This window comes from Nylanderia fulva, unplaced genomic scaffold, assembly GCF_048542155.1.
Source record: "Nylanderia fulva isolate GAGA-0341 unplaced genomic scaffold, ASM4854215v1 Scaffold1139, whole genome shotgun sequence".
Taxonomy (NCBI): domain Eukaryota; kingdom Metazoa; phylum Arthropoda; class Insecta; order Hymenoptera; family Formicidae; genus Nylanderia; species Nylanderia fulva.
The window spans coordinates 1-26762 of NW_028189345.1; the positions used below are offsets into that span (position 1 = coordinate 1).

Genomic DNA, 26762 nt, shown 5'->3' on the forward strand with positions numbered 1-26762 from the left:
TTAAACAAAATTTAACATTGTCCTAGTAGAATTTTCGACTCTAATTCATCCCTAGAATATTGCAATTTAAAATATTTACGATGGAATTCTATATATAAGATATAAAATATATGCATATTATAAATTATAGAGTAAAAGTAATTAGATCATTAAATATATATATTCAAACTATCGCATATAATATATATTTCTTACATATAATGTATATATCTATCTGATGTTCATGCATTATACTTTAAAACTTAGTGCTTTACAGCTTCAAATGCAAAAAATAAAAAATAAATACTTTAGTAAAAAAATTAATTTTAGTAATGTATCCTTCTAACATAATAAGTTTTGTTTTCATTAACATATAAGTTTCTTGTTCATTACAGCTTGAATTCATATGTATAATTTTATCTATTTATTATATATTATATATATATATATATATATATATATATATATATATATATATATAAATAACTATAGTATCTTGACTGTATTATTATTCAACAAAGAACACATGCGACATTTGCAGATTGCCATCCCGGGAGACACGTTGCAACAAAGGCAATCTTTTATTTTTTTTTGTATTAATTGTTAGCAGTTGTCGCATTCAAGTGTACAATATCAAATTTGTACCTTGCTTCGACGGCTTAGTTTCTTAAATTTTCAAATCTTGGCAAAGTCATAACTCTAACATTTTTGCTCATTTTTTTCCTCGTCATGTTTAATATTACCTAGAATGTATAACTCCTACAGTATTTTAGACCGGGCGTCTCAACAACGTTAATTAAATGTTACAATGAAGTATCCGATGGTGGTGTACTCTCGTGATGACTAATTTGGCTAAGAGAATGCTGCAGAGCGTCAGGCGTCAGCCATTCCTTTGGTAAACAACGTTGGAGAAACGGTACACACGAACTGAAATATGCTAGACGATTCACCCAACCGGGTATTTCCTGTCCACACAGAATCTATATAAAAATACACACAGAAAATATATAAATTAATTTTTATTATATCATCTACCATAATACAATATATACAAAATATCCCATTTCATTTTTGACAGTCAAATATTTCGATATCATGTATAATTTTATATTTTAGTTTAGAATAATATATTTAATTAAAATATTTATTATTTCACATATTTAATAAATAAATATATTTATATATATAATATATATTAAATATATTTATTGTAAAAAAATATAATTTTATTAAAAAATATTTCAAATAAAAATTGTATGGTTTCAAAGCGGATAATGATTTGACCTTGACTAGTTGTTTGAAGGTCATTTAACAGTCATGTGTTTTTTAAATAGTCATTTTTTTAAAATCAACCTCACATTATTCTGCATAAAGTTAGAAAGGTAAGAAGGCAAATAGTTTACGAGATATTTTATGGGACACCCTGTATATCCATTAATGTTGTTAAAAAAAAATAATATATACCAATGTAAATTGACTGCTGAAGTGATTACAGTTTTTGTTCATCAAATGATAGCGATCTCCTCTAAAATCTTTCCCCAACTCTGTAATAATCCTTGAAACGTCTTCCTCTGTGAAATCTGTATATCCAATATGAACGGATTGTCTATAAAACAAAAAAATTGACATAACTATGAGATTCACATTATATGACATATTTGAACGCATATTTATCTGTTTAAACATATTTATCTGTTTAAAGAGAAATCTTTTTTTATGTTTATATAAAAAAAAATTAAAAATTGCACCTATATCTAAATTGTTCGCCTAATTCTTCAGCGACCCTAGGTGTGATTTCAAAAATGCCACTTCTTGGTTGTGCGTGTCCACCATATGCATATTCTGTAATAGAAATACACATTTCAAAAATCCTTATTTCACACATAATTCATAATTCTTGAAAATATATATATATATATATATATATATATATATATATATATATATATATACATATATACCTGTTCCATATATTTCCACTCCTGAATGAAACACACCAAGACCAATAGGTGTAGTGTATTCATTTATCCAATACTACAACAGAACATATTAATATATTTAAAAAATTTCTTATAATGCAAATAATGCAATTAATTGCAAATAAAAATATAAATATTTCTAATCGTCGAGCCAATTAACATAAGTATTAAAAATATAAAATTTTTTTAAATTTTTATATAAAAAATTATAATAAATTATAATAAATTATAATAAATTATATATATTTTATATAAAAATTATATAAAATATTTAAAAAAATTTGTAACAATTACAATAATAAGTAAGTCTTTTAATAATATTTATTTTACTTGTGATATGTGATTATATAAATATGATGACTTACCATATCATAAACATTAAGAATGATTGGTTCACGTGCCATTTTTGGGATCAATTCCTCACTATCTTGCGGATAACCCAAACAACTAGGGAAAGAGAGATTACAATTAAGGCCCGAAGAAAACATCATTGGAGGCTTTGTAATCCGCAGAATATAGTTGATTAATATCCTCTCTCTCTCTCTTTGTTTCTCTAATACACCTAAGAAATAAATACAATCTTATTATTCTATAAAACTTCTATAAATAATATAAAAATATTATAACTATTATTATATTAATTGCTGCATATTTAAATAAGTACTATACATATTTGTTGTATTAATAATTGTATTGTTAACTGAATATTTAAAAAAGTATAATATATTATGTTCTAGTATAATATCATATTTCATATCCATCATATCAATTTCATTATTATAAATATTAGATAAATATTCTATTTTAATATATTCAAAAAAAATATAGGAGACACTTTGGGTATGAAAAGTGTTCCTTATTTTTTAATAGTATATTATAATTTTATTAAATTACAATATGTAATTATTAATTGATATAAATATTATAATTGTAACTAAAATATGCCTAATCCTGTACTGGCCCTATAACTTTTTCGTCAACAGATTAAAATATCTGAAAAAATGATATTACACTAATGATATCATATCATTCTAGAGATTAAGTTAGCAATTTAAAAGATGTGTTCATTAAGAAATATATTTTAACACGTTTAAAAACATAAAACTTTAAAAGATAACATAATGCTTTTATTTATCAATACTAGTGTCAAGTTGTAACTAAATAAGAATAATTTAATATTTCTCTATATATTATTCAATATTATTACAATATAAATAAAACAAATATAATCAAAAATATAAATTATAAATACAAATATAAATACATAAACTAAAATCTTTTATTTGGCTCTGATTCTCTGATATAAAATATTTTCAATTCATATATCATTGCATTAGCATAATAAATTAATTATATATATTTGTGTCTTCTTGTTATATACTTGATTAATATTTCCTACATTATATTATATATAACAATCATTACAACAGATTTATATAAATATAAATATGATATAATAGTATACCTTTGTACAGTTATAATGCAGGATCGACATTAGCATATATATAAATAGCTTGTATTTAATTAATAGATATACGTATATCCTTTTATTACCATAATATTATATTACTTCTATGTTTTAATTTCTATTTTGATTCCAATATGTTAATATTATATACTAATGGCTTCCTCGTTAACATTAAGTATTGCACATCATTCTGATATAATCATCGCCAACTGGAAAAATTTATTATTTATACATTCGTAACACAAAAATAATATTCTGCACGTAATATTAAGAATAATATATATATATAGGCTTCTTAATATTACTTATTCTTATTGTTAAGAGTATAGATATTTTTCAAAAAATATTAGATATTAATATGTTTAAATCTACTTTAATTACATAATAAATTACAGAAGTGAAGAATGCAATATTAAAGTGGAATGACATTCTGAATAAAATTCTTCAAAATGGTGCAAATTCAATATATCGATATGTTCAAATAACCTGCATCCACTTTAATTACAAAAGTGAGGAATGCAATTACAGCGAAATATTAATGATAACATTCGTAACACAAGAATATTCTTCATATAATATTAATAGGGTTCTTAAGGGAATGCTGGAGTGACTTGAGAAGTCAGTTGTTTTTTTCCTTTCTTATCAACAAAATATGAGGTTAAATAAACTATAAATCTATTTATTGACTATACGAATTGTTTTTTACCTAAAATTCGAACGCTTCGCTCTTTGTTAATATTAATACTTTAATTTGTACATGAGAAAGATTTATCAATCTGTATAGTCTCATATTTCTTGATTATAGAATTATGAATTCTTATTCTGTAATCAAGAAATATGAGACTATACAGATTGATAAATTTTTTGCCTATAGAAATAAAAGTATTAATATTAACAAAGAACAAAGCGGTCTAATTTTAGGTAAAAAACAATCCATATAGCCAATAAATAGATTTATAGTTTATTTAACCTCATATTTTGTCGATAAGATAAGACAACTGACTTCTCAAGACCACTTCAGCATCCCCTTAATATTGTTTTTATTGTTAAGAGTATAGATATTTTTTTTCCGATATCAATATGTTTAAATCTACTTTAATTGCACAATAAATTACAGAAATGAAGAATGCAATATTATAGTGGAATGATATTCTGACTGAAATTCCTCAAAATGGTGCAAATTCAACATATCGACATCCCATCGAATTTTGACACAACCATGCTGATACTTCATAATTTATAAATTTTTTAAATTTTATCATTCCCCTCTTCAAATGTCACTCACTCTTCGCTTGGCTTCCTGTTTTAACTAAGAGAGGTCTATCCGTTTCACTTGCACTTTTCGACCTCGGGTCTTTCGCTTGCTCACTCTTCAGCACTCGACTATGTATCCATCTCATCTCAATTGAAAGTTCTAAAAAAGAGTGCAAAGTTTTATCCGATGAAATCTATTTCACTTCGTGTCAACCTTCGAACTCAAGATGTGGGATGTATTGATATCGAAGCCGAGGATCGTAGATTTTTTATCGATGGTACTCCGATCATTTGATTATGATTCTGTTATGTTTTTACAAAATTCTCAATCGCTAGAAGAAAATGTTACACGAACGAGAGTCCTCGTACCACACAATTGCTTTCGTACGTGAACTTATGAATGTATATAGATGCAGCACTGGGCCACCCCTAGGGAGTTTTCCAGCAAGAAAGCATTGATAAACGCAAGTAACGTGATTGGTTGTCGAATAGAAAATTTTTTAAGTCCCCAGAATTTTTCTATCTAATGGCCAATCGCGTGACATTATTTTGTTAAGTATTTTTTGCTGGAAATAAAGATTGCCTTATTGATAAGGATAATATATTTTTTCTGTTATTTATAAATATAAAAAATTAAATTCTGTGAAGTTAGCCTACCAAAATTAGATTTTTGAAGTTTCAATAATTGGAATCAATAGTTGGTCTTTTATTGATCATTGTTGGTCATATTTTAGCTTTTGTTGGTTATTAGTTTGATTGTTATTAAAAAAATAAATATCAATGTAAAGTTAGCCTACTTAAATATAAATTTTAATAGATTTTAATTAATTATACGTCAAATCGATAGGAAATCGATTGTTGGTCCCAATTAATTATGTCTTTTTAGAAATGATTGTTGGTCGATTATTTACTAATTATAACAAAATAATTATTTTTCAATTGCTCACATATACTGCGCATGCTGTTTCCAACCATTAAGTTAGCTCTCTACAAATATATTATTCCGCGATCAGATTTGAGAAATGTACAATTAGATGAAACAGGTATTTTATACAAATACGTTTAAATTGACACATTTATAATTAGTATTAGTGTATTTATTAGGATTTTAAGTAATTGTACTAACGATATAAACTTTGTGTTGAGAAAATCAGTTATTAGAAAATTTATGGTTATTACAGGTGAAAAATAAAAAAAAATTATTATTGCTAAATAAAAAACAATTAAATTGTTATATTAATATTTCTTATTTTACAGATATTTGACTATGGCTTCACAAGCACGGACCAGGGAGCACCTTTTATTAACCTCAACCTGCTCCCGTTGACAACAGCGAGTATTGCTGATAGACAATTCCCACATCATCTGGTAGTTTTTCAATTAAAAGAGAAGTTGTTGACTATAAAAAGACCAAATTACAGCAGTGAGGATTTCGAGAAACTTATCAAATCTGAAGTGAATGCAAAACCAAACAAGACTCAATACAAAGTTTATATTGTTAGTACAATTACTTAAAATCCTAATAAATACACTAAGACTAATTATAAATATGTCAATTTAAACGGATTTGTATAAAATACCTGTTTCATCTAATTGTACATTTCTCTGATCGCGGAATAATATATTTGTAGAGAGCTAACTTAATGATTGGAAACAGCATGCGCAGTATATATGCGCATGCGCAGTATATGTGAGCAATTGAAAAATAATTATTTTATTATAATTAGTAAATAATCGACCAACAATCATTTCTAAAAAGACATAATTGGGACCAACAATTGATTTCCTATCGATTTGACGTATAATTAATTAAAATCTAGTAAAATTGTATATTTAGGTAGGCTAACTTTACATTGATATTTATTTTTTTAATAACAATCAAACTAATAACCAACAAAAGTTAAAATATGACCAACAATGATCAATAAAAGACCAACTATTGATTCCAATTATTGAAACTTCAAAAATCTAATTTTGGCAGACTAACTTCACAGAACTAAACAATTATATATTATATCCCAAGTAGTAAACTGACGTCTTAGTATTTTGGCTAATATATAGGATGAACGAATCCGTAATTCTTGGCCGGCCGATAGGCGTCTTCACCATGTTGCCTGTCGACCTTTAAGCGGAGAGCATACACTTTTGCATAAACGCATAAGCGTAAGCATAATAATCTTGATTGGTCTATAAACGTATGAAAAAGAAATTCAACTAATCGAATTTCTTATGCATATGCTTCTGCGCTTATGCAAGAGTGTGTGCTCCCCGCTTAAAGCAGAAGACAAATTAATAAAGCGAGCACGGAGCATTCGAAGCTGCAGAGCAGAGCAGTGGAGCAATGGAGAATGAAGCATATTTTTTTCTGTTTATCAACTATCACTAAAATATCAATATTGTGCTCGAAAATTAATTTCCTCATGGAAACTTATCTTTTTACAATAATCTGCATCTTGCACCATGATAGTGCTTTGTACCAAGTAGATTTGTGTCAACGCGCGCTTGCAATGATCAGGGTACTTATTACGGTTCTTTGGGTGAGTTTGCTCACGAGGTGAAAATCACAAAAGTGAGAGATTCACTAGGTTGTCTACGCTTCTATTGGTCAAAATCTAGTGAATCTCTCATTTTTGTGATTTTCATCTCGTGAGCAAACTCACCCAAATAACCGTAATAGATACCCAGGGAGTCAATTGTGTAATTTTTTCTAAAGTAGAAACGTGAAAAGTGAAAAATTTTCGCCAATCACGCATTGATTTAAAAAAAAAAATTGATGTGTGATTGGAAGAAATTTCTCACTTTTCACATTTTCACTTTAGAAAAAGTTACACAATCGACGTTCAGGGTACCTATTACGGTTATTTGGGTGAGTTTGCTCACGAGATAAAAATCACAAAAATGAAAGATTCACTAGATTTTAACCAATAGAAGCGTAGACAACCTAGTGAATCTCTCACTTTTGTGATTTTTACCTCGTGAGCAAACTCATCCAAAAAACTGTAATAAGTACCCTGAAGATAGCGGAAAAACCACGTGACTTCAAGAGCCAATCAAAAACGGTTCGGAGTTGGCGCATCTCATAGGTCTTTAGTAAACTCGGTAGTAAACTTACTGCCAACGCGAGTTCAGGGTATCGATTCTGTAACTTTTTCTAAAGTGAAAACGTGAAAAGTAAAAAGTTTTCGCTAATTGCCCATCGATTTCATTTTAAAATCAATGCGTGATTGGCGGAAATTTTTTACTTTTCACATTTTCACTTTAGAAAAAGTTACAGAATCGATACCCTGGGGGTCGATTGTGTAACTTTTTCGAAAGTGAAAAATTTCCACCAATCACGCATTGATTTTAAAATGAAATCGATGTGTGATTGGAAGAAAATTTTCACTTTTCACATTTTTACTTTAGAAAAAGTTATACAATCGACTCCCTGATTGGCTTTTGCTTTTCTGTTTTCTACAAAGATGTGAATCCGCCCTTAGATCGACATATACATATATGGATATTTTTATATCTCTTTTATAATTTATATTTTTTTTTATAATTATGTTTACATAAGCAATCTTAAAAATAATATTTGAAAATTATCTAAATGAATTGCCATATGTTATTTTTTATCCAGATATATTTAAAACAAAATCATCATCTTATCTAAAATAAATAATTTACTTATTTTTATCTCATCTTTATCTAGCTAATTTTAAGATCATCTACACACAACACTGTTTAGAATTTACATTTTTTTATAACAATTTATTTTTACATAAACAACCTTAAAAATAATATTATCTCTGAACGTTATCTAGATGAAATCGCTTTATAATTTTATCTAGATATATTAATTTATTAAAACGAAGTCTCTTCATCTTATCAAAGATAAATTTACATATTTTTATTTCATCTTTATCTAGCTAATTTTTAAATCAGCTAAGCACAACACTGGATAAGGAATAAAGATATGCATAATAGAGAAAATATTAGGAATAGGAATTTATAATAAAATCGATAACTCTGATCTACACAAATACAAATTTGGATATAAAAAACTTTTAATTAAGAGTATAAAAACCTTTTATACCTGAATTTGTATTTTGTATATTAGAATTTTTAATTTTATTTAACACTGAATATTTTAGTAAATAATATTTCATTATTTAATAATTATTTTATGATTTAAAATAATTCCTATTCCTAATATTTAATATTTTCTCTTAATTATGCATAGAACTATAGATCTATTGTACAATACAAAAGTATAAGCCATAGGAACAGGAAATAAAAAATGTTCCAATAAAAGCAGTTACATACATTAGTAGATAGTGATAGATATTATTTTCTATTTTGCATTAACAAGTACCGATAAAATTTTGTTTAAATGTAAAGTTGTAACAAATTAATATATAATTATCAATCAATGATTATTACTATTCACATGTGATATATTTTTACAATAAAAAACTCATAAATCTCATTAAAAAAATATAAATCTAATTAATTTTTGTATATATTTTTGTATATATACATAAATACATATTGATATTCTCTCATTTAGTTACATTTCTCATACATTTTTCACACATTTTAGATACTATTTTGCATAACAATATTATATATCTTTGTTTTTCAACGTAAATAATAAATATGAACGTTTACATTCTGAAATATCTGTAATATGTTGCATATCTTATGCAAACTTATCAAACTTGACAGTGTTTGTAGTCGTTTATTTGGGTTCACTCCATTTTTTTGGCACTTCGTGTTTTCCAGGCAACCAGTAGATTCCAAGAAAAGAATAAGGAGAAAAAATGAACTTGTGATGCTAAAAGAATAAATGCATACCAAAGTACGCCATATGGTAGATCCTGAAAAATAAATTATATAACATTAGTACAAAGTTTGTTTTTGCTGAAAATCTAAAACCAAAACTATTTTTTCTTAATGAACAAATAAATTATGTTTCTTTTTTTTCCAGGGCCGGTTGTTCCAACTCTTGGTAAGTTTTATCCAACAAGTAGCATATCTTTGTCTCTTTTTTTAGAACTTATCTGAAGAGAAATGAAAATATGCAATCTGTCAGGTAAAACTTACCGAGAAGTTGGAAAAATCAGCCTTAAGGGAACTAGGACAGTAATATCTCACAAAATATGAGATTCTTTCCAATTTAAGTCTTATTTCACAGGTCTTCACGCACAAACATCCGTGTTGGGCTTTTACAGCCAATCTTATTTCAAGTTATTATTCAATATTGAGCCGTACAGTATGTTATTTCCCTTTTTTGTTATACTGTTACTTAAGATAGTACAAAGTGGAAACAAACATTTAATTTTTAAACTAATAAACAGTGTTCTTAATTAAATTATTTAGGAGTTTTTTTACTAATGCCTCCAACATTTGATTCTTATTAGCCTTTTTTAATACCTATATTGAATAAATAGTCTTGCAAATATCAAATTAAATAAAATTAAATTTGACAATTTCATTTAATAAAACATTTAGTCAACTAGTTAAGTTAGTTAATTTTTTAACTTTTTTTTCAACTTTTAACTAATTAACTAGTTATTACTCAACCCTGACTAAAGTTGACAACTCCAAATATATAAAAATAAAAATAATACCTTCCACAAAAAAATATCAGCAGATTCACCCACAGTTAAGTATGCCCAGACATCCTTAAAATAATATACAATAGCATATATCAGTGAACCATAACCTAGTAAAACGATTCCTATCATATATCTCTGCAGTGTTTTAATTTTATTTCTTTTAATCGCTGAGAGAGCGAGAAAAGATAATAACAAACTAGTGCACCATATATATTCCCACCATAATGGCTAAAATAGAAAAAATAAATTAATTAGCTGACAAGAAGATTTACATTATGAGTGAAGAGAAAATATGTAGATTTATCACATTTTTTTCAATATATGTAAAATTTATCAATCAAAGATATCTGATACTTAATAATTTTCTTAGATTTACTTAAAATATCCAATAAAATATAAAGCATGATTGGTCTAAATTCTACAAATTTACAAGATATATATTTATTATACCTGTGGTATTTGTAGCTCTTCTACCTCTAAGATAAATATGTCTAGGTAATCTAATATATCTGCAGAAAGTTTAGCAAGCATGACAAAAAATAACAAGTAGTGAAAAAATATACAATACTTCAGTCTTGATTTATTTGTTGCACTGAAAGTAAAAATATTTTAACCAGAGATAAAAATTGCAGGAATTTTTATATGTATATTTATATACTATACATAAGCTTTTTTTATAGATTAAAATAATTAATGAATCAATATAAATCTACTTCTAAAGTTAAAGTATTTAATTAATATACAGTAACAGATTGTACTCTAAATATTTCAGTGCTAGCTTGTTAAAATGTAATTAGTAGAAAAAAATTATCGAATCATTCAATTGATTCGTAAATTTCAAAAATTCAAAAATTATATATTTATTTTTTAAAGATTTTCTCACCTAACTTGATAGTGTGTTGCAATCTTTTGCCTATGATTATAATCGCTTCCATCTGTTCCTAATGCTTGGGAAAGCGTCATTTTCGAAGCCATAATCGGAGTTTGTGCGGGAATCTTTTCCAAATACGAGATGAGGCTCGTTCGATCGGAGAACCGAAAGCCGAGGCAATTTATATCACAGCGTTCATCAGCGAATATATTTAACTATTTTTAAACTTTCCGCAGCAAACGAGAAAATGAGAAGGTCTTGTGTCTTGGAATACCAAATAATACCTAGTGCGAATGTTAGTTTCACTTCAGTGAACTTGTGGCGCCTCGGATTATTTAGAGTCCCTAAAATCCTAGAAATTATTGTCAGAGTCGCAAAGTCCCTAGAAATTCCAATCGGAAAAGGAGATAGATATTATTTCTGCTCTTATTGGTGGATATTTTCTATTTCTTATTCCTATTGCTTGTTGGCTGGCATCGTGCAAGGGACTATATTTGAATAAAAAATTGCATAAAAAAATATAAAAAATAAAATATATAATAAAATAATAAATAAAATAAATAAATAATAAAATAAATAAAAAAAATAAATAAAGAAAATAAATAAAAATAAAATAAATAAAAAATAAAATTTAAAAAGCAAAAAGGCTTGTTATATACAATACAACAATTAAAACAATACAATATAAGACCAATTTACGAGCAAATAAATAGGTGTAATAAAATAAATTCAAATTTATTAGTAAATCTTAAACTTAACTTCTTACATAAATTAAAATTTGAACTAAAATTCTTTACATTATCTTAAAGTAAACGTTTCGATTTATCTAGTCTTCTTCAGTACAATAATCAATCTATCTTCACATAAACTAAATTAATTAAATTGGTATATCAAAAGTTCAAATTAAGTTTAAATTTTAATTTATGTAAGAATTTAAGTTCAAGATTTACTAATAAATTTGAATTCATTTTATCACACCTATTTGTTTGCTTGTAAGTTGGTCTTATATTGTATTGTTTTAATTGTTGTATTAAAAAATAAAAAATAAAAAATAAAAAATAAAAAATAAAAAATAAAAAATAAAATTAATGAAATAAATGAAATAAATGAAATAAATGAAATAAATGAAATAAACGAAATAAACGAAATAAACGAAATAAACGAAATAAACGAAATAAACGAAATAAACGAAATAAACGAAATAAACGAAATAAACGAAATAAACGAAATAAACGAAATAAACGAAATAAACGAAATAAACGAAATAAACGAAATAAACGAATAAACGAAATAAACGAATAAACGAAATAAACGAAATAAACGAAATAAACGAAATAAACGAAATAAATGAAATAAATGAAATAAATGAAATAAATGAAATAAATGAAATAAATGAAATAAATAAAATTATAGACCTGTATTCACAGTTGGTTCTTAGGGCCATTCTACAATAGATTGCAAATATCCTCGTTGCTAATTAACAATTGTCAATTGACCAATCAGAGCAAAGCGACTTGTCAGCTGATTGGTTAATCCGCAACTATCAACTAGCAACAAGAATATTTGCAACCTATTGTAGAATAGCCCTTATATTTAAGATCGTCTTAAGACCTCGTTCAATTAATCAAATGGCCGCATAGCATCTCTTGATTGATTGAACGAGATCTCAAGACAACAAGGTCCGTAGATAAATGACGAAAAGTGAAATAAGGTCGTCGCATTCATTGTTTCAGCATTGGAATTCAAAATGGCGCCGCCAATCCACCCACCAAACAGCTGTTCAACTACAGTTTTTTTCACTAAGGCTTAGGGTGCGATTACATGGACGCGCGGAAACGCGGAAACGCGGAAACGCGGAAGAGAAAGTAACTAAACTTTACTAGAGTCCCGCATTTCCGCGCGTTCCGTTCCGTCTGTTTTGATTGCCTTATATTACATGAAGCACATTTTGAGCGGAAAAGCGGAACGGTATAGTGACAAATAGACATTTGTATTAATTTTTTAAATTTATATTTACTTAATTCATTGTAATTCCCTTTAATATGTTCATCTTTTCAACTTATCTATTGAATACAAGCATTTTAATCAATAAATATAGTTAAATATTAATATTTTATAATTCCCCGTTCCGCTTTTCCGCTCAAAATGTGCTCCATGTCACAGATTAATAGACAGATCGCCAAAGGTCTGGATGAAGGAGAGACCAGCATTTCTCACTGATTTCAGCGCCATATCGTAGTAGCGGTCAATGCAGTAACTATTAATACGTTCCCAAGATAAGAGCGTCTCATGCTCATGAACTCGTCCGGCGGCATGTACGAGATTTATCTTTTCGTAGCGTTCGCGTATTTCGGAAAGGACAGAATTTTATGATGTTATAAATAAATAAATAAATAAATAAATAAAATATTAACCTGACCTATTATAATTATTTTTTAATAAATGTTTCATTATTATTATCATCTAAGTCTAAGTCGTTTAATTAATTTTTAGTTTTTTAATAATTAATTTAATTTATTCTAATCATTTTAATATGTGAAAAATACTAATACGTATACGTTTTATAATGAATTAATATATTTCGAGAGTCGAATTATATATTTTTAATAATATAAAAGTGTTCAAAAATTATATTTGACTTTTAATTTTAATTATTTTAGCAAAGAGTTCCGAAATCTCTTACACACATAATAGGGATTTTGTTCATCCATATAATTCGCAATTAAGTATATATGTTAATTATTAATTTTAATAAAATACAAAATTAAAATTAAAGGTCAAATATAATTTTTGAACATAAATATATTTAATTCGTTATAAAACGTATACCCGTGATAGTATTTTTCTCGTACAAAAATAATTAGAACAAATTAAATTACTCATAAAAAATAAAAAAATAATTAAATAATTTATATTATATATGATAATAATAAAACATTTTATAAAAAAAACAGATTCAATAAATATAAGTATATATATAACATGTACTTATATTTATTGAATCTGTTTTTTAATAAAATGTTTTATAAGCTTAGAAAACTTGACTTTGACGTAACTAGCAAATTTTATTTAATTATTTCACGACGGTTTGACGTAATAAAATGTTTTATTATTATTATATAAAATATAAGTTTAAATTCTTTAATTAATTTTTAATCTTTTATGATTAATTTAATTTACTCTAATTATTTTTGTACGAGAAAAATACTATCATGGGTATACGTTTTATAATTAATTTAATATATTTGTGTTTAAAAATTATATTTGACCTTTAATTTTAATTTTTATTTTATTAAAATTAATAATTAACATATATACTTAATTGCGAATTATATGGATGAAAAAAATCCCCATTATGTGTGTAAGAGATTTCGGAACTCTTTGCTATAAAATAATTAAAATTAAAAGTCAAATATAATTTTTGAACACTTTTATATTATTAAGAATATATAATTCGGTTCCCGAAATATATTAATTCATTATAAAACGTATACGTGATATTATTTTTCTCATATAAAAATGACTAGAATAAATTAAATTAATTATTAAAAAACTAAAAAGTAATTAAACGACTTAGACTTAGATGATAATAATAATGAAATATTTTATTAAAAAAAGATTCAATAACTAGTAGGTCAGGTTATAATTTTTTATTTATTTATTTATAACATTATGAGCTATTAAGCTCATCATCTCGTTCGCTCTCTGTCTTGCTTTCATTCGGCAAGTCACAAACGATATATGATACTCGTATGTTCCTACTTCAACTCTCGAGAATCTGAAACAAACGAAACTCGTGTCCAATATACAGGGTGTCCGGTAACTAACAGACCAATGATTACAAATGGATTCTTTGGTCAATTTGGGAACGATTTTTCCTCAGCGAAAATGTCGAAAAAGGTCATCATTTTTTACAACTTTCCAATCTTTGTCATTATGTATCTTTATAACTAAGCCTTAAATTAAAATTTTATTATAGTAAACTCTACCTGAAATTAACTGAAGAATGTAATTATGTTAGACTTTTAACTCCAAAACGTTTAGTTTTCAAAAAACCTATTTTTTTCAATCGCTTATAACTCGAAAATTATTGACTTCTCAACATTTTTGCTAAGGAAAAATCGTCTCCAAATTGGCCAGAGAATCCGCCCTTAATCATTGGTCCGTTAGTTACCGGACACCTTGTATATATTATATAAAAGTGTATAGCACGTCAGAAGCTTGTGAGCTTACAGCGATAAGTAAAAACAATTGCGTATTTATTTCATTGCGTTTATCTGTTTAAACGCGCGCTTTAATTTTTCCAACGTTTTTGCCTGTTTATATTTTAAAGGTCCTCTCTTCTAAAAATCTTGTTTTAAAGATCTTCTCCGCGAGCAAAATTCGAAAACATAAATTATTTAATATTTTTACTTTATTATTTGTAAATCCTCGGTAATTTCAAAATTTTTCTATTTGCAAATTATTAATTTTCTATTGCAAATTAATTTTATCACAGACTTTACTCTTACTCCCATTGCACTTTCGTTTGCGGTTTTCAGTATACGATTTTTTATCGTAGTTACTGCAAATTATTATTGTGAATTATACTTGTGCAGTGATTTGAAGAATTTACAATTTCGTTGAAATTGTTGATTTTTCAAAAAAATTACGAGATTCGCGGAAATTGCGTGCTTTCTTGGCATTTTCCGTTCGCGGCAGGCGGTTTATTTTTGATTGTTGCAAGTGTTTTTGTTTTTTTTTTTTATTAAAATAGATAATAATAATGTGAAATAAATCACGATATTTGACAGATATGTGCATATATATAGAAATTGTAATAATAATAATATTATATCATAAAATTGTAAATTGTTTCAATTTTTTATAGACTGCGATAAAAGATTTTACATTTGGATAAGAAACTGCGGTAAGTAAAAATATAAAATTCTTGAAAACGTACCAAAAATATTTGATAACGTAAAAAGGTGAACTTTGAAAAATAAGGAACTTAAAAATTGCACTAATAAATGGGCTATATGTGAGCCGTGCGCGGATGTAAGGTGTGTTATATCGAAATTTAATTAATAGAATTGAGAATTAATCCCAATTTTAAGTCTTACAAATGTCCAAGCTAATTTTTTGTACCTCGTGTACATTTTTGAAAGTTATATCGAAAAATTAAATTTCAATATGCGTCTTACATCTCACATTTCGCATACGGCTCACATATAGCCTATTTATCTCTTATACTTTATTTCAACCCTTATAGAAATTTATTACTAGTAACGCCAATTTATCACTTATTTCGAGTAATTAATCACTTTTATTTCGAATACTTAAATTACTGTATATTATAGTATTTTAAATACTCAAAATAAGTGATTAATTGGCGTAGTGATAAATTTCTACAAGAGAATAAGGAGCCTTTAAATTCTTAATGTAAAAAATTTCAAGTAATTTTCTTTAATAAAATTTAATTAAAAAATTTAATTAAAAAATTTTTGAACAGTGTTATATCACATTTAAAATTGTGATTATTTCAATAAAAAAACATTTTAATAAAATGCCAAGAAAGCACGCAATTTCCGCGAATCTCGTAATTTTTTTGAAAAATCAACAATTTCAACGAAATTGTAAATTCTTCAAATCACTGCACAAGTATAATTCACAATAATAATTTGCAGTAACTACGATAAAAAATCGTATACTGAAAACCGCAAACGAAAGTGCAATGGGAGTAAGAGTAAAGTCTGTGATAAAATTAATTTGCAATAGAAAATTAATAGTTTGCAAATAGAAAAATTTTGAAATTACCGAGGATTTACAAATAATAAAGTAAAAATATTAAATAATTTATGTTTTCGAATTTTGCTCGCGGAGAGGATCTTTAAAACAAGATTTTTAGAAGAGAGGACCTTTAAAATATAAACAGGCAAAAACGTTGGAAAAATTAAAGCGCGCGTTTAAACAGATAAACGCAATGAAATAAATACGCAATTGTTTTTACTTACCGCTGTAAGCTCACAAGCTTCTGACGTGCTATACACTTTTATATAATATATACAAGGTGTCCGGTAACTAACGGACCAATGATTAAGGGCGGATTCTCTGGCCAATTTGGAGACGATTTTTCCTTAGCAAAAATGTTGAGAAGTCAATAATTTTCGAGTTATAAGCGATTGAAAAAAATAGGTTTTTTGAAAACTAAACGTTTTGGAGTTAAAAGTCTAACATAATTACATTCTTCAGTTAATTTCAGGTAGAGTTTACTATAATAAAATTTTAATTTAAGGCTTAGTTATAAAGATACATAATGACAAAGATTGGAAAGTTGTAAAAAATGATGACCTTTTTCGACATTTTCGCTGAGGAAAAATCGTTCCCAAATTGACCAAAGAATCCATTTGTAATCATTGGTCTGTTAGTTACCGGACACCCTGTATATTGGACACGAGTTTCGTTTGTATCAGATTCTCGAGAGTTGAAGTAGGAACATACGAGTATCATATATCGTTTGTGACTTGCCGAATGAAAGCAAGACAGAGAGCGAACGAGATGATGAGCTTAATAGCTCATAATGTTATTAATAAATAATAACATAAATAAATAAATAAATAAATAAATAAATAAAAAATTATAACCTGACCTACTAGTTATTGAATCTTTTTTTAATAAAATATTTCATTATTATTATCATCTAAGTCTAAGTCGTTTAATTACTTTTTAGTTTTTTAATAATTAATTTAATTTATTCTAGTCATTTTTATATGAGAAAAATAATATCACGTATACGTTTTATAATGAATTAATATATTTCAGGAACCGAATTATATATTCTTAATAATATAAAAGTGTTCAAAAATTATATTTGACTTTTAATTTTAATTATTTTATAGCAAAGAGTTCCGAAATCTCTTACACACATAATGGGGATTTTTTTCATCCATATAATTCGCAATTAAGTATATATGTTAATTATTAATTTTAATAAAATAAAAATTAAAATTAAAGGTCAAATATAATTTTTAAACACAAATATATTAAATTAATTATAAAACGTATACCCATGATAGTATTTTTCTCGTACAAAAATAATTAGAGTAAATTAAATTAATCATAAAAGATTAAAAATTAATTAAGGGGTTATACCTACCTGCAAACTTCAAAAAAATCGATTTTTGGATTTTGATATTTTCTTAAAGTACATACTTTCAAAAATATTCCCTGCAAATTTCAAGTCGATTCGACAAAAATTAACGAAGTTATGTGAGTTTAAAGGTATACTGGTGTGAACGTATCCTCCTGTTTAGAAGCAGGGTACAGAAACGGGTCTCAGGTATCGAACGGCAGCTGCGACGCGGACAAAAGCGGTCTCTATACAAAGCCAAAATATATATATATAAATAATATATATAAATATATATAAATATATATATAAATATATTATTTGGTTGTGAACTTAATTTGAAACTTCAAATGCGTTTTTCTCAAAACAGCATTTTTAAAATCGGTGACCAAAATATCTCGAAAACCGCTGCATCGATTGAAATAAAATTTGGTAGACATCTTTAATACTAAAAAATCTAGTGCCCGATCGTGGCTTTTGTTTTTTCGTTGCGTATTTTTTTTTTAATAATAAAAAAACGAGCGAATTTTTGGTAGCAAAATCATACCTTCAAATTTGAACAGCCGCCATTTTGTCGCAAATTAATTTTTCAAAAAAATGAACGATCGGGCACTAGATAATCTTATATATTAACTAAATTTCTCGGGTTTTTTGATTTCTGGTAAACCAGTTCAAAGTTAGAGTGGTCACCGCAAAACGCTTTTCAAAAAACTGCTTCTGGAAGATTAAGAATATCTTTTTTATTTATCAACATTTTGCAATAAAAAAAATACTAAATAATCTTTGAAATATATATATTTGAAAACATAAATGTTCCTTTCCAAAGCACTTCAAATATTTAAAAAAAAAATTCCCAAAAATACGTGTTTTTCAGACCTTGCAGGTAGGTATAACCCCTTAAAGAATTTAAACTTATATTTTATATAATAATAATAAAACATTTTATTACGTCAAACCGTCGTGAAATAATTAAATAAAATTTGCTAGTTACGTCAAAGTCAAGTTTTCTAAGCTTATAAAACATTTTATTAAAAAACAGATTCAATAAATATAAGTACATGTTATATATATACTTATATTTATTGAATCTGTTTTTTTTATAAAATGTTTTATTATTATCATATATAATATAAATTATTTAATTATTTTTTTATTTTTTTATGAGTAATTTAATTTGTTCTAATTATTTTTGTACGAGAAAAATACTATCACGGGTATACGTTTTATAACGAATTAAATATATTTATGTTCAAAAATTATATTTGACCTTTAATTTTAATTTTGTATTTTATTAAAATTAATAATTAACATATATACTTAATTGCGAATTATATGGATGAACAAAATCCCTATTATGTGTGTAAGAGATTTCGGAACTCTTTGCTAAAATAATTAAAATTAAAAGTCAAATATAATTTTTGAACACTTTTATATTATTAAAAATATATAATTCGACTCTCGAAATATATTAATTCATTATAAAACGTATACGTATTAGTATTTTTCACATATTAAAATGATTAGAATAAATAAAATTAATTATTAAAAAACTAAAAATTAATTAAACGACTTAGACTTAGATGATAATAATAATGAAACATTTATTAAAAAATAATTATAATAGGTCAGGTTAATATTTTATTTATTTATTTATTTATTTATTTATAACATCATAAAATTCTGTCCTTTCCGAAATACGCGAACGCTACGAAAAGATAAATCTCGTACATGCCGCCGGACGAGTTCATGAGCATGAGACGCTCATCTTAGGAACGTATTAATAGTTACTGCATTGACCACTACTACGATATGGCGCTGAAATCAGTGAGAAATGCTGGTCTCTCCTTCATCCAGACCTTTGGCGATCTGTCTATTAATCTGTGTTACAGTCGGATGTCAAAACGTAAATGATTGTCCAATGAAAAAATTTTGTTTCCGAAAAAGAAATTTTTTCATTGGACAATCGCTTGCGTTCCGACATCCGACTGCGACATACGACGTATTGTAAAACCGTCCTACTACTTCGTACAACACACACCGACATATCACACATAAAATATAAAGCGGGGAGCACACACTCTTGCATAAGCGCATAAGCATATGCATAGGAAATTCGATTGGTTGAATTTTTTATGCATACGTTTATAGACCAATCAAGATTCTTATGTTTACGTTTATGCGCCTATGCAAAAGTGTAGGTTTGTTCGCGTCGCATGCCCTAACTTGCTCTTTTTTACTTCAATGAGCTCGTATTGGTCCAATTCGAGGAGCGCACCAATACGAGCGCATTGGAGTAAGAAGGAGCATGTTGGGGCATGCGACGTGAACAAATCTTGTGTGCTCCTCGCTTTATGCAAGAGTCTGTGCTCCCTGCTTAAGAATGCACTATGAATACCGTCCATAAAATAAATAATAAAAAATTAAATAAATAATAAAAGATTAAATAAATAATAAAAGATTAAGTAAATAATAAAAGATTAAATAAATAATGAAAGATTAAATAAATAATAAAATAGAAGTCCTTAAAATCCCTAGTCTCTAGACTTTGTAGGGACTTTTAGTGACGTCATCTTTGTATGACACTGCCCTCTAGTATATTTTATGTGCAATTACTATCAAAATTCACACAGTTTGCATGTAGAAACGTCAGTACACCTGTGTATGTTCTATATCGTCACGTCGGAATTTGATATCAACCTGGAAAGACAGGTTATTTTCATGCGTGCATCCGGAAACTTACATATGTGAACTTATCGATATTGTTGAAACTTGGAGTTTCAGAGTTTTCCCGATTTGTTTTAAAGAAACTGGATAAATACGATAAATACGAGATATTTTGTCGCTACATCATTAGTTTTACATAATTCGAGGTGAGCCTACTCTTTAAATACGCTCACAATTTTCAGAAATTACAGTATCTACACAAGCTTATCTACAGCATTTTTTGGTGCAATTTCGCTTCTGATAAGAAAAAAAGATTGACAGATTGCGAACACGTGATTTCCTCAACTTGTATAATTTTTCGATGTGAATTTTTGACGTATCGAGAGAACGGCAGGAGTATTTGACATCGAGTTGCACGACGGTGATGCCACAAATCAAGACGAATCAGATGACGATGTAATCGAAAACAGAGAGGTAAAGAAATATAATTCTTGTAAAATTTAAATTATATTTATAATAGTGATATGCTTTGATTTCCCCCTCCCCTGATAGCAAGTTTACGTCATTTTGACGTCGTAGTAAAACCGACGTCATCAAATGTCAAAATGACGTCAATCAACAATTATGACGTCAGTTTGACGTTTAATGACGTTATTTGACAGACATCAATTTGGCGTTCAATAACGTCGTTCGATAGTTATGACGTCAGTTTGACGTTTAATGACGTCATAGTTGTCAAACTGGCATCATCAAATGTCAGACTGACGTAATTCGATGATTATGACGTCAGTTTGCTACTTGGGTCTTCTCTCTCTTCTCTCCCATATATATATATATATATATATATATATATATATGTATATATTCATTTTTAGGAGGAATATAATCATGCAGCAACCGTAAGCACTCTATTAGAGTAAGTATTTTGGTTGTATTTGATTTGGAGAATAATTGAAAATCATTGAAAATCGTTAAATTACTCTTCAGATCCGAGAATTTGGAGAGAGTTCAATTGTCGGAGCAGAATGTGAACCCTGGTCAAGAGAAAGCTGGTCCACAGGACTTCGAATTATGCAAGATCCTGGGAGAGGGCGGTTACGGGAAGGTCTTCCAAGTCAGAAAGGTCACTGGCAAGGACAAGGGCAGCATCTTTGCTATGAAGGTACTGCGCAAGGCGTCTATTATACGAAATCAGAAGGACACAGCTCACACCAAGGCCGAGAGAAATATCTTAGAGGCGGTCAAGCATCCGTTCATCGTGAACCTCATGTACGCTTTTCAAACCGGTGGCAAGCTGTACTTGATCCTGGAGTATTTATGTGGTGGGGAGCTTTTCACCTACCTCGACCGAGAGGGTATCTTCCTGGAGGACACAGCCTGCTTCTACCTGTCCGAGATCATACTAGCGCTCCAGCATTTGCACAATCAGGGAATCATTTACAGGGACTTGAAGCCGGAGAATATCTTGCTCGACGCCGAAGGCCACGTCAAGCTAACGGACTTCGGTCTCTGCAAAGAGCATATACAGGAGGGCACGGTGACGCACACATTTTGCGGCACGATAGAGTACATGGCGCCGGAGATCCTGACCCGGAGCGGCCACGGTAAAGCGGTAGACTGGTGGAGTCTGGGCGCCCTGATGTTCGACATGCTTACAGGAATGCCGCCGTTCACCGGCGACGACAGGAGGAAGACCATCGAGAAGATCTTACGCGGCAAGCTAAGTCTTCCGCAGTATTTGACCCCGGACGCCCGCGATCTCATACGGAAGCTCTTGAAGAGGCAGGTCGCCCAGAGACTGGGCTCCGGCTTGGAGGACGCCGAGCAGATCAAGAACCACAACTTCTTCAAGCATATCAATTGGCAGGACGTGATCGCGCGGAAGCTGGACCCGCCGTTTAAACCGGCCCTAAAGAGCGCCGACGACACGTCGCAGTTCGACGAGCAATTCACCGCTACGGTGCCGGTGGATTCCCCGGTGGAAAGCACTCTCAGCGAATCGGCGAACATGATCTTTCAGGGCTTCACGTATGTCGCGCCGAGCGTCTTAGAGGAGATGTACGCGCAGCCGAAGGTCGTGAACGCCAGGAGCCCGCGTAGGACACTGTTGAACAATCCTGGTTTTGGTGCGGCGACCGGTTTGCACAGTTTCTCGTCACCCAAACTGATGGACGTTCACTTACACCCGTCATTAGACTTTCAGCAGCAGCACAGGCAGCGCGCGATGGGCTCCAACAGCGTCGAGGACACCGAAATGGTGGATCTCGCTACCCAGCCACCGAATCGTTTATAGTGCTGCAAAGCGTTATCGACTTCCGAACGTAAACTGTGAACGGAAGAAGTATAGTCCGTGAAGAAGCTGTTCCTCGTTTTCGCTTGTCGGGTGTCGATGGCGAACGATAAACAGAATTATATTTAGAGCACAAATTTAATATTATATATAGGGTGTTCCATTTTAATCAATCATCTCCTATAATTTTTTTTTTATTATACATACAGCAAATGCTTCAAACGAAAGTTGTTTGAGTTGAAGGGAGACAAATGATGTCACTACAGATTCTTTTTTAAAGGGAATCACCATATATTTTTAATATAAATTGATTCCTCGAAGTTATCATTTTGTCATATTTAAATATCAAAAACTATTCATTTTTTGACCTTATAATTTTTTATGCAGAAAATTGCAAGAAATTAATTTATATAAAAAAAATATGGTAATTAAAATTTTAAAAAACGTAATTGACCTTCATATGACCTTGAAAAGCGTCCTTTAGAAAAGAATCAGTAGCACCATTTTCTGTCTTCTTTCAAATTAAACAATTTTATTTGAAACATTTTGTTGTACAATAAAAAATTACAAAGTTATGGGCGCAATTAAAATAGAACAGCCTGTCCATATATATATAGTAAAAAATTAATAATATTGAGCGGCCTCCTCGATATGTAAACTATTTCGAAACAACCGAATGTTTATTCGCAATGCAAGAAAAAAAAGAATATATCTTTTTTTTTCATGTAAATAATACATGCCAAGAATAAGTACATTCTTTAGAGAGACAAATTTATGGCATTAATGAGACATTTACAAGCAAAATTCAGTTCAAATCTGAAAATATTATATTATTATAGTATAATAAATACAAATATACCACACACAATCATATCACTTACAACAATTTGCTAGCAATAGAGTTTCTTATAGTATATATAAATAGTACATTTAATTAATAGTTTATATATATATATATAAAGTAACGAGTGCTTTAAAGTATTAGAATAAAAAATATATATATTATAGAGAAAAAGTTATTTTGTTTGTTTTTTCATTTTAAAAATATTGTACAATCGAATCTTTTTGTATTTTTAAAATCCTGCCATTTTCTAATTTTTTATTTTTATTGCTCTGGAATTAAAATTAATTTGTTGATAAGTAAAACACTCTTGAACGTACATTTTGTGCGACAATATATATTTTCTAATTATTCTTCAATAATTCCTTTTTCTTGCAATATATATAGAAAACATGTGTGTGTATGTATGTATGTGTGTGTGTGTGTATAAAAGATAAGCTATATTTGTGTATCAATTCTTGTTTATAATTGCATAATTCTTGAATAATTCTACATTCTGGTTTATGTATCCTGGATATTGTAATGATTTATACTTATATAAGATAAGATCATCAGGAATTCTTATACAAGAAATAAAATCCGCGATTTTTTTGTTTTGCAATTATATTTAATGCAAATATTATAATTATTATATTTAATGCAAATATGTATTCCCAGAACAATTTACAATTCCTATCACAATTTTTATTATTGTGAAGAAGTTTGTTTTAACAAAAGCAGAAAGAAAAAAATGGAAATTTTACATTGTATTGTAAGAAGTCAATTTTTTTTTACCAATTTTGTCCAGAGCAACAATGTATGTTGTATTTAAAAAATAGCATTTCTCTATAAATAATAGAATTCTAATAGAATTAATTGCAATTGTTATATCATTTTAACAGTATGAAATAGCAGTGTAAAAATGTTTCAATTATAATATAAATGTATTCTCGTTTTATCTATTTACTTATACACACATATAAACACACACACACACATATATATCTAGGTAGCATACGTCATTAAACGCCGAATTACGTCAGTTTGCTACTTGGATATATATATTTATAGGATGTTTTATTTTAATTTTTCCATGCGAATATTTAAAATTAAACGAAATACGAAAAAAAAGTTTAATCAGAAGTTGTAGGATTTCTAGGGGGAAAGAAATTGGCGCTAATGACTTATCCTAGTGGGCGATTTTCAAGATCATTTGAAGGTCATTTATGATTTATATACAAAAATTGAAGTAATTTCATAAGTAGTTGTAAAAAAACATGAGGCAATTCCATAAATAGTTTAAAAAAAACTTAGATGACCTTCAAATAATCTTGAAAAATGTCCTTTAAGAAAGTCAATAACATCGTAATTTCTTTTCCCCTCAAAATTCTACAATTTCTATTCAACCTTTTTTTCCTAGATTTGTCTGAGGAAATTAAAATAAAACATCCTATAAATTAACATAATTAATGAATTAATTGTATATATAGCTGTCGATCCAATAATTACTTCCTAAAATTATTATATAGTATTGTATTGCATTAAAAGTGCAATTTATTTGCAAAAATGATTATGCAAACAGATTTCAAAATGCCCAAGTGTTCAAAGCCATTCAAAATATGGCTAACATTTTACACATACACATACACATATAAAATATACTTTGTGCAACCGGCGCGCGAAAAGTCGCCCTTTACGCACATGATGGGATTTTAGAAAGGGCTCTCTTTCCACGCACCGGTCACACAAAATATCGTAGCCAACATGTGCGGGTCATAAATCGGCCGATCGTGCGGATTGTCACACTCGGCTTCGCCTCGTGCACCAAACTTCCGCACTCTCGGCCGATTTACGATCCCCCGCACTTGTTAGCTAAATATACTATTGGTACATATATGTAAAAACATATATGCAAAGCCAGATTGTTATTGAACTAACTATATTATACAAAATATGAAAATAAAGTAAAGGAAAAATCATTGACTTTTCGAATAATATAATGCGCCATACAGGAAAAAAAGGAATCTAATAACATCTGTAATATACATATATGTATATTGCTAATGGTTCCATGTATCATCTTTGTGAAAAAAGATATATATATATATATATATATATATATATATATATATATTATATATATTAAGATTATACGCAATTATAAGATTATAAGAAATCAATAACATGTTAACGCGCTTAATTGATTTGTAAAAATAAAATGCATGCTATTACAATAAAACTTATTAATGTTTGTATTACACAAGTGGTTACTAGAAATGTTTCAATTATTGAATAAAAACATAATTAATAAATTTAAATTGTTTAGCGTCGATCCAATAATTATTCCCTAAAAATTATTAGTATTGTATTGCTTTAAAAGTGAAATTTTATTTAAAAAAAATGATTATGAAAAAAGATTTCAAAAGCCAAGTGTTCAAACCCTTTCAAAATAGGGCAAACTTTTTAAACAACACATACACAATAAAATATACTTTGGAAGGGCCCGCCAAAAGTCCCCCTTTACGCACATAGGGATTTTAGAAAGGGCCCCTTTTTTTTCCCACGCACTGGTCCACAAAATATCGTAGCCAAAGTGGGGTTAAACGGCCGATGTGCGAGTAAAATCGGCTCCCCTCGTGCACCAAATTTCCCGCACTCTGGGCCGATTTACGATCCCCGCAATTTTTAGCTAAATACATTGGTACATAATGTAAAACATATATGCAAAG

The 26762-nt window shown here is 28.3% G+C and overlaps 3 protein-coding genes and 1 long non-coding RNA gene across 6 annotated transcripts; 2 read left to right on the forward strand and 2 right to left on the reverse strand.

The window, feature by feature from the left end:
• Positions 1-513: 513 nt before the first annotated feature.
• On the reverse strand, positions 514-5085 carry LOC114930633 (deubiquitinase DESI2). Of its 2 annotated transcripts, XM_085489002.1 has the most exons (8): positions 4895-5085; positions 4712-4840; positions 3424-3635; positions 2324-2520; positions 1941-2013; positions 1728-1821; positions 1444-1585; positions 514-959 (listed from the first exon to the last, which is right to left on the reverse strand). In XM_085489002.1, exons 4-8 carry the CDS (start codon positions 2447-2449, stop codon positions 783-785), a joined length of 612 nt encoding a protein of 203 aa, XP_085345128.1. In that variant the 5' UTR covers positions 2450-2520; positions 3424-3635; positions 4712-4840; positions 4895-5085; the 3' UTR covers positions 514-782. The 2 variants fall into 2 exon arrangements, with proteins under 2 accessions (XP_085345128.1, XP_085345127.1); XM_085489001.1 differs by having other exon boundaries at positions 4712-5085.
• A 561-nt stretch (positions 5086-5646) lies between these two features.
• On the forward strand, positions 5647-6242 carry LOC146724834 (uncharacterized). 2 transcript variants are annotated; one of them, XR_014926190.1, is made up of 2 exons: positions 5647-5861; positions 5938-6242. It is a non-coding gene; the product is annotated as an uncharacterized LOC146724834 (long non-coding RNA). The 2 variants fall into 2 exon arrangements; XR_014926189.1 differs by having other exon boundaries at positions 5658-5723.
• Positions 6243-9163: 2921 nt separating this feature from the next.
• Positions 9164-11453, reverse strand: jagn (jagunal). Its single transcript, XM_029321815.2, has 4 exons — positions 11164-11453; positions 10731-10872; positions 10293-10508; positions 9164-9539 (listed from the first exon to the last, which is right to left on the reverse strand). The coding sequence occupies exons 1-4, from the start codon at positions 11253-11255 to the stop codon at positions 9411-9413; spliced, it is 579 nt and encodes a 192-aa protein (XP_029177648.1). The 5' UTR covers positions 11256-11453; the 3' UTR covers positions 9164-9410.
• A 9047-nt stretch (positions 11454-20500) lies between these two features.
• Positions 20501-26012, forward strand: LOC114932914 (ribosomal protein S6 kinase beta-1). Its single transcript, XM_029302483.2, has 4 exons — positions 20501-20566; positions 21308-21397; positions 21799-21839; positions 21911-26012. The coding sequence occupies exons 1-4, from the start codon at positions 20501-20503 to the stop codon at positions 23214-23216; spliced, it is 1503 nt and encodes a 500-aa protein (XP_029158316.2). The 3' UTR covers positions 23217-26012.
• The last annotated feature ends 750 nt before the right edge of the window (positions 26013-26762 follow it).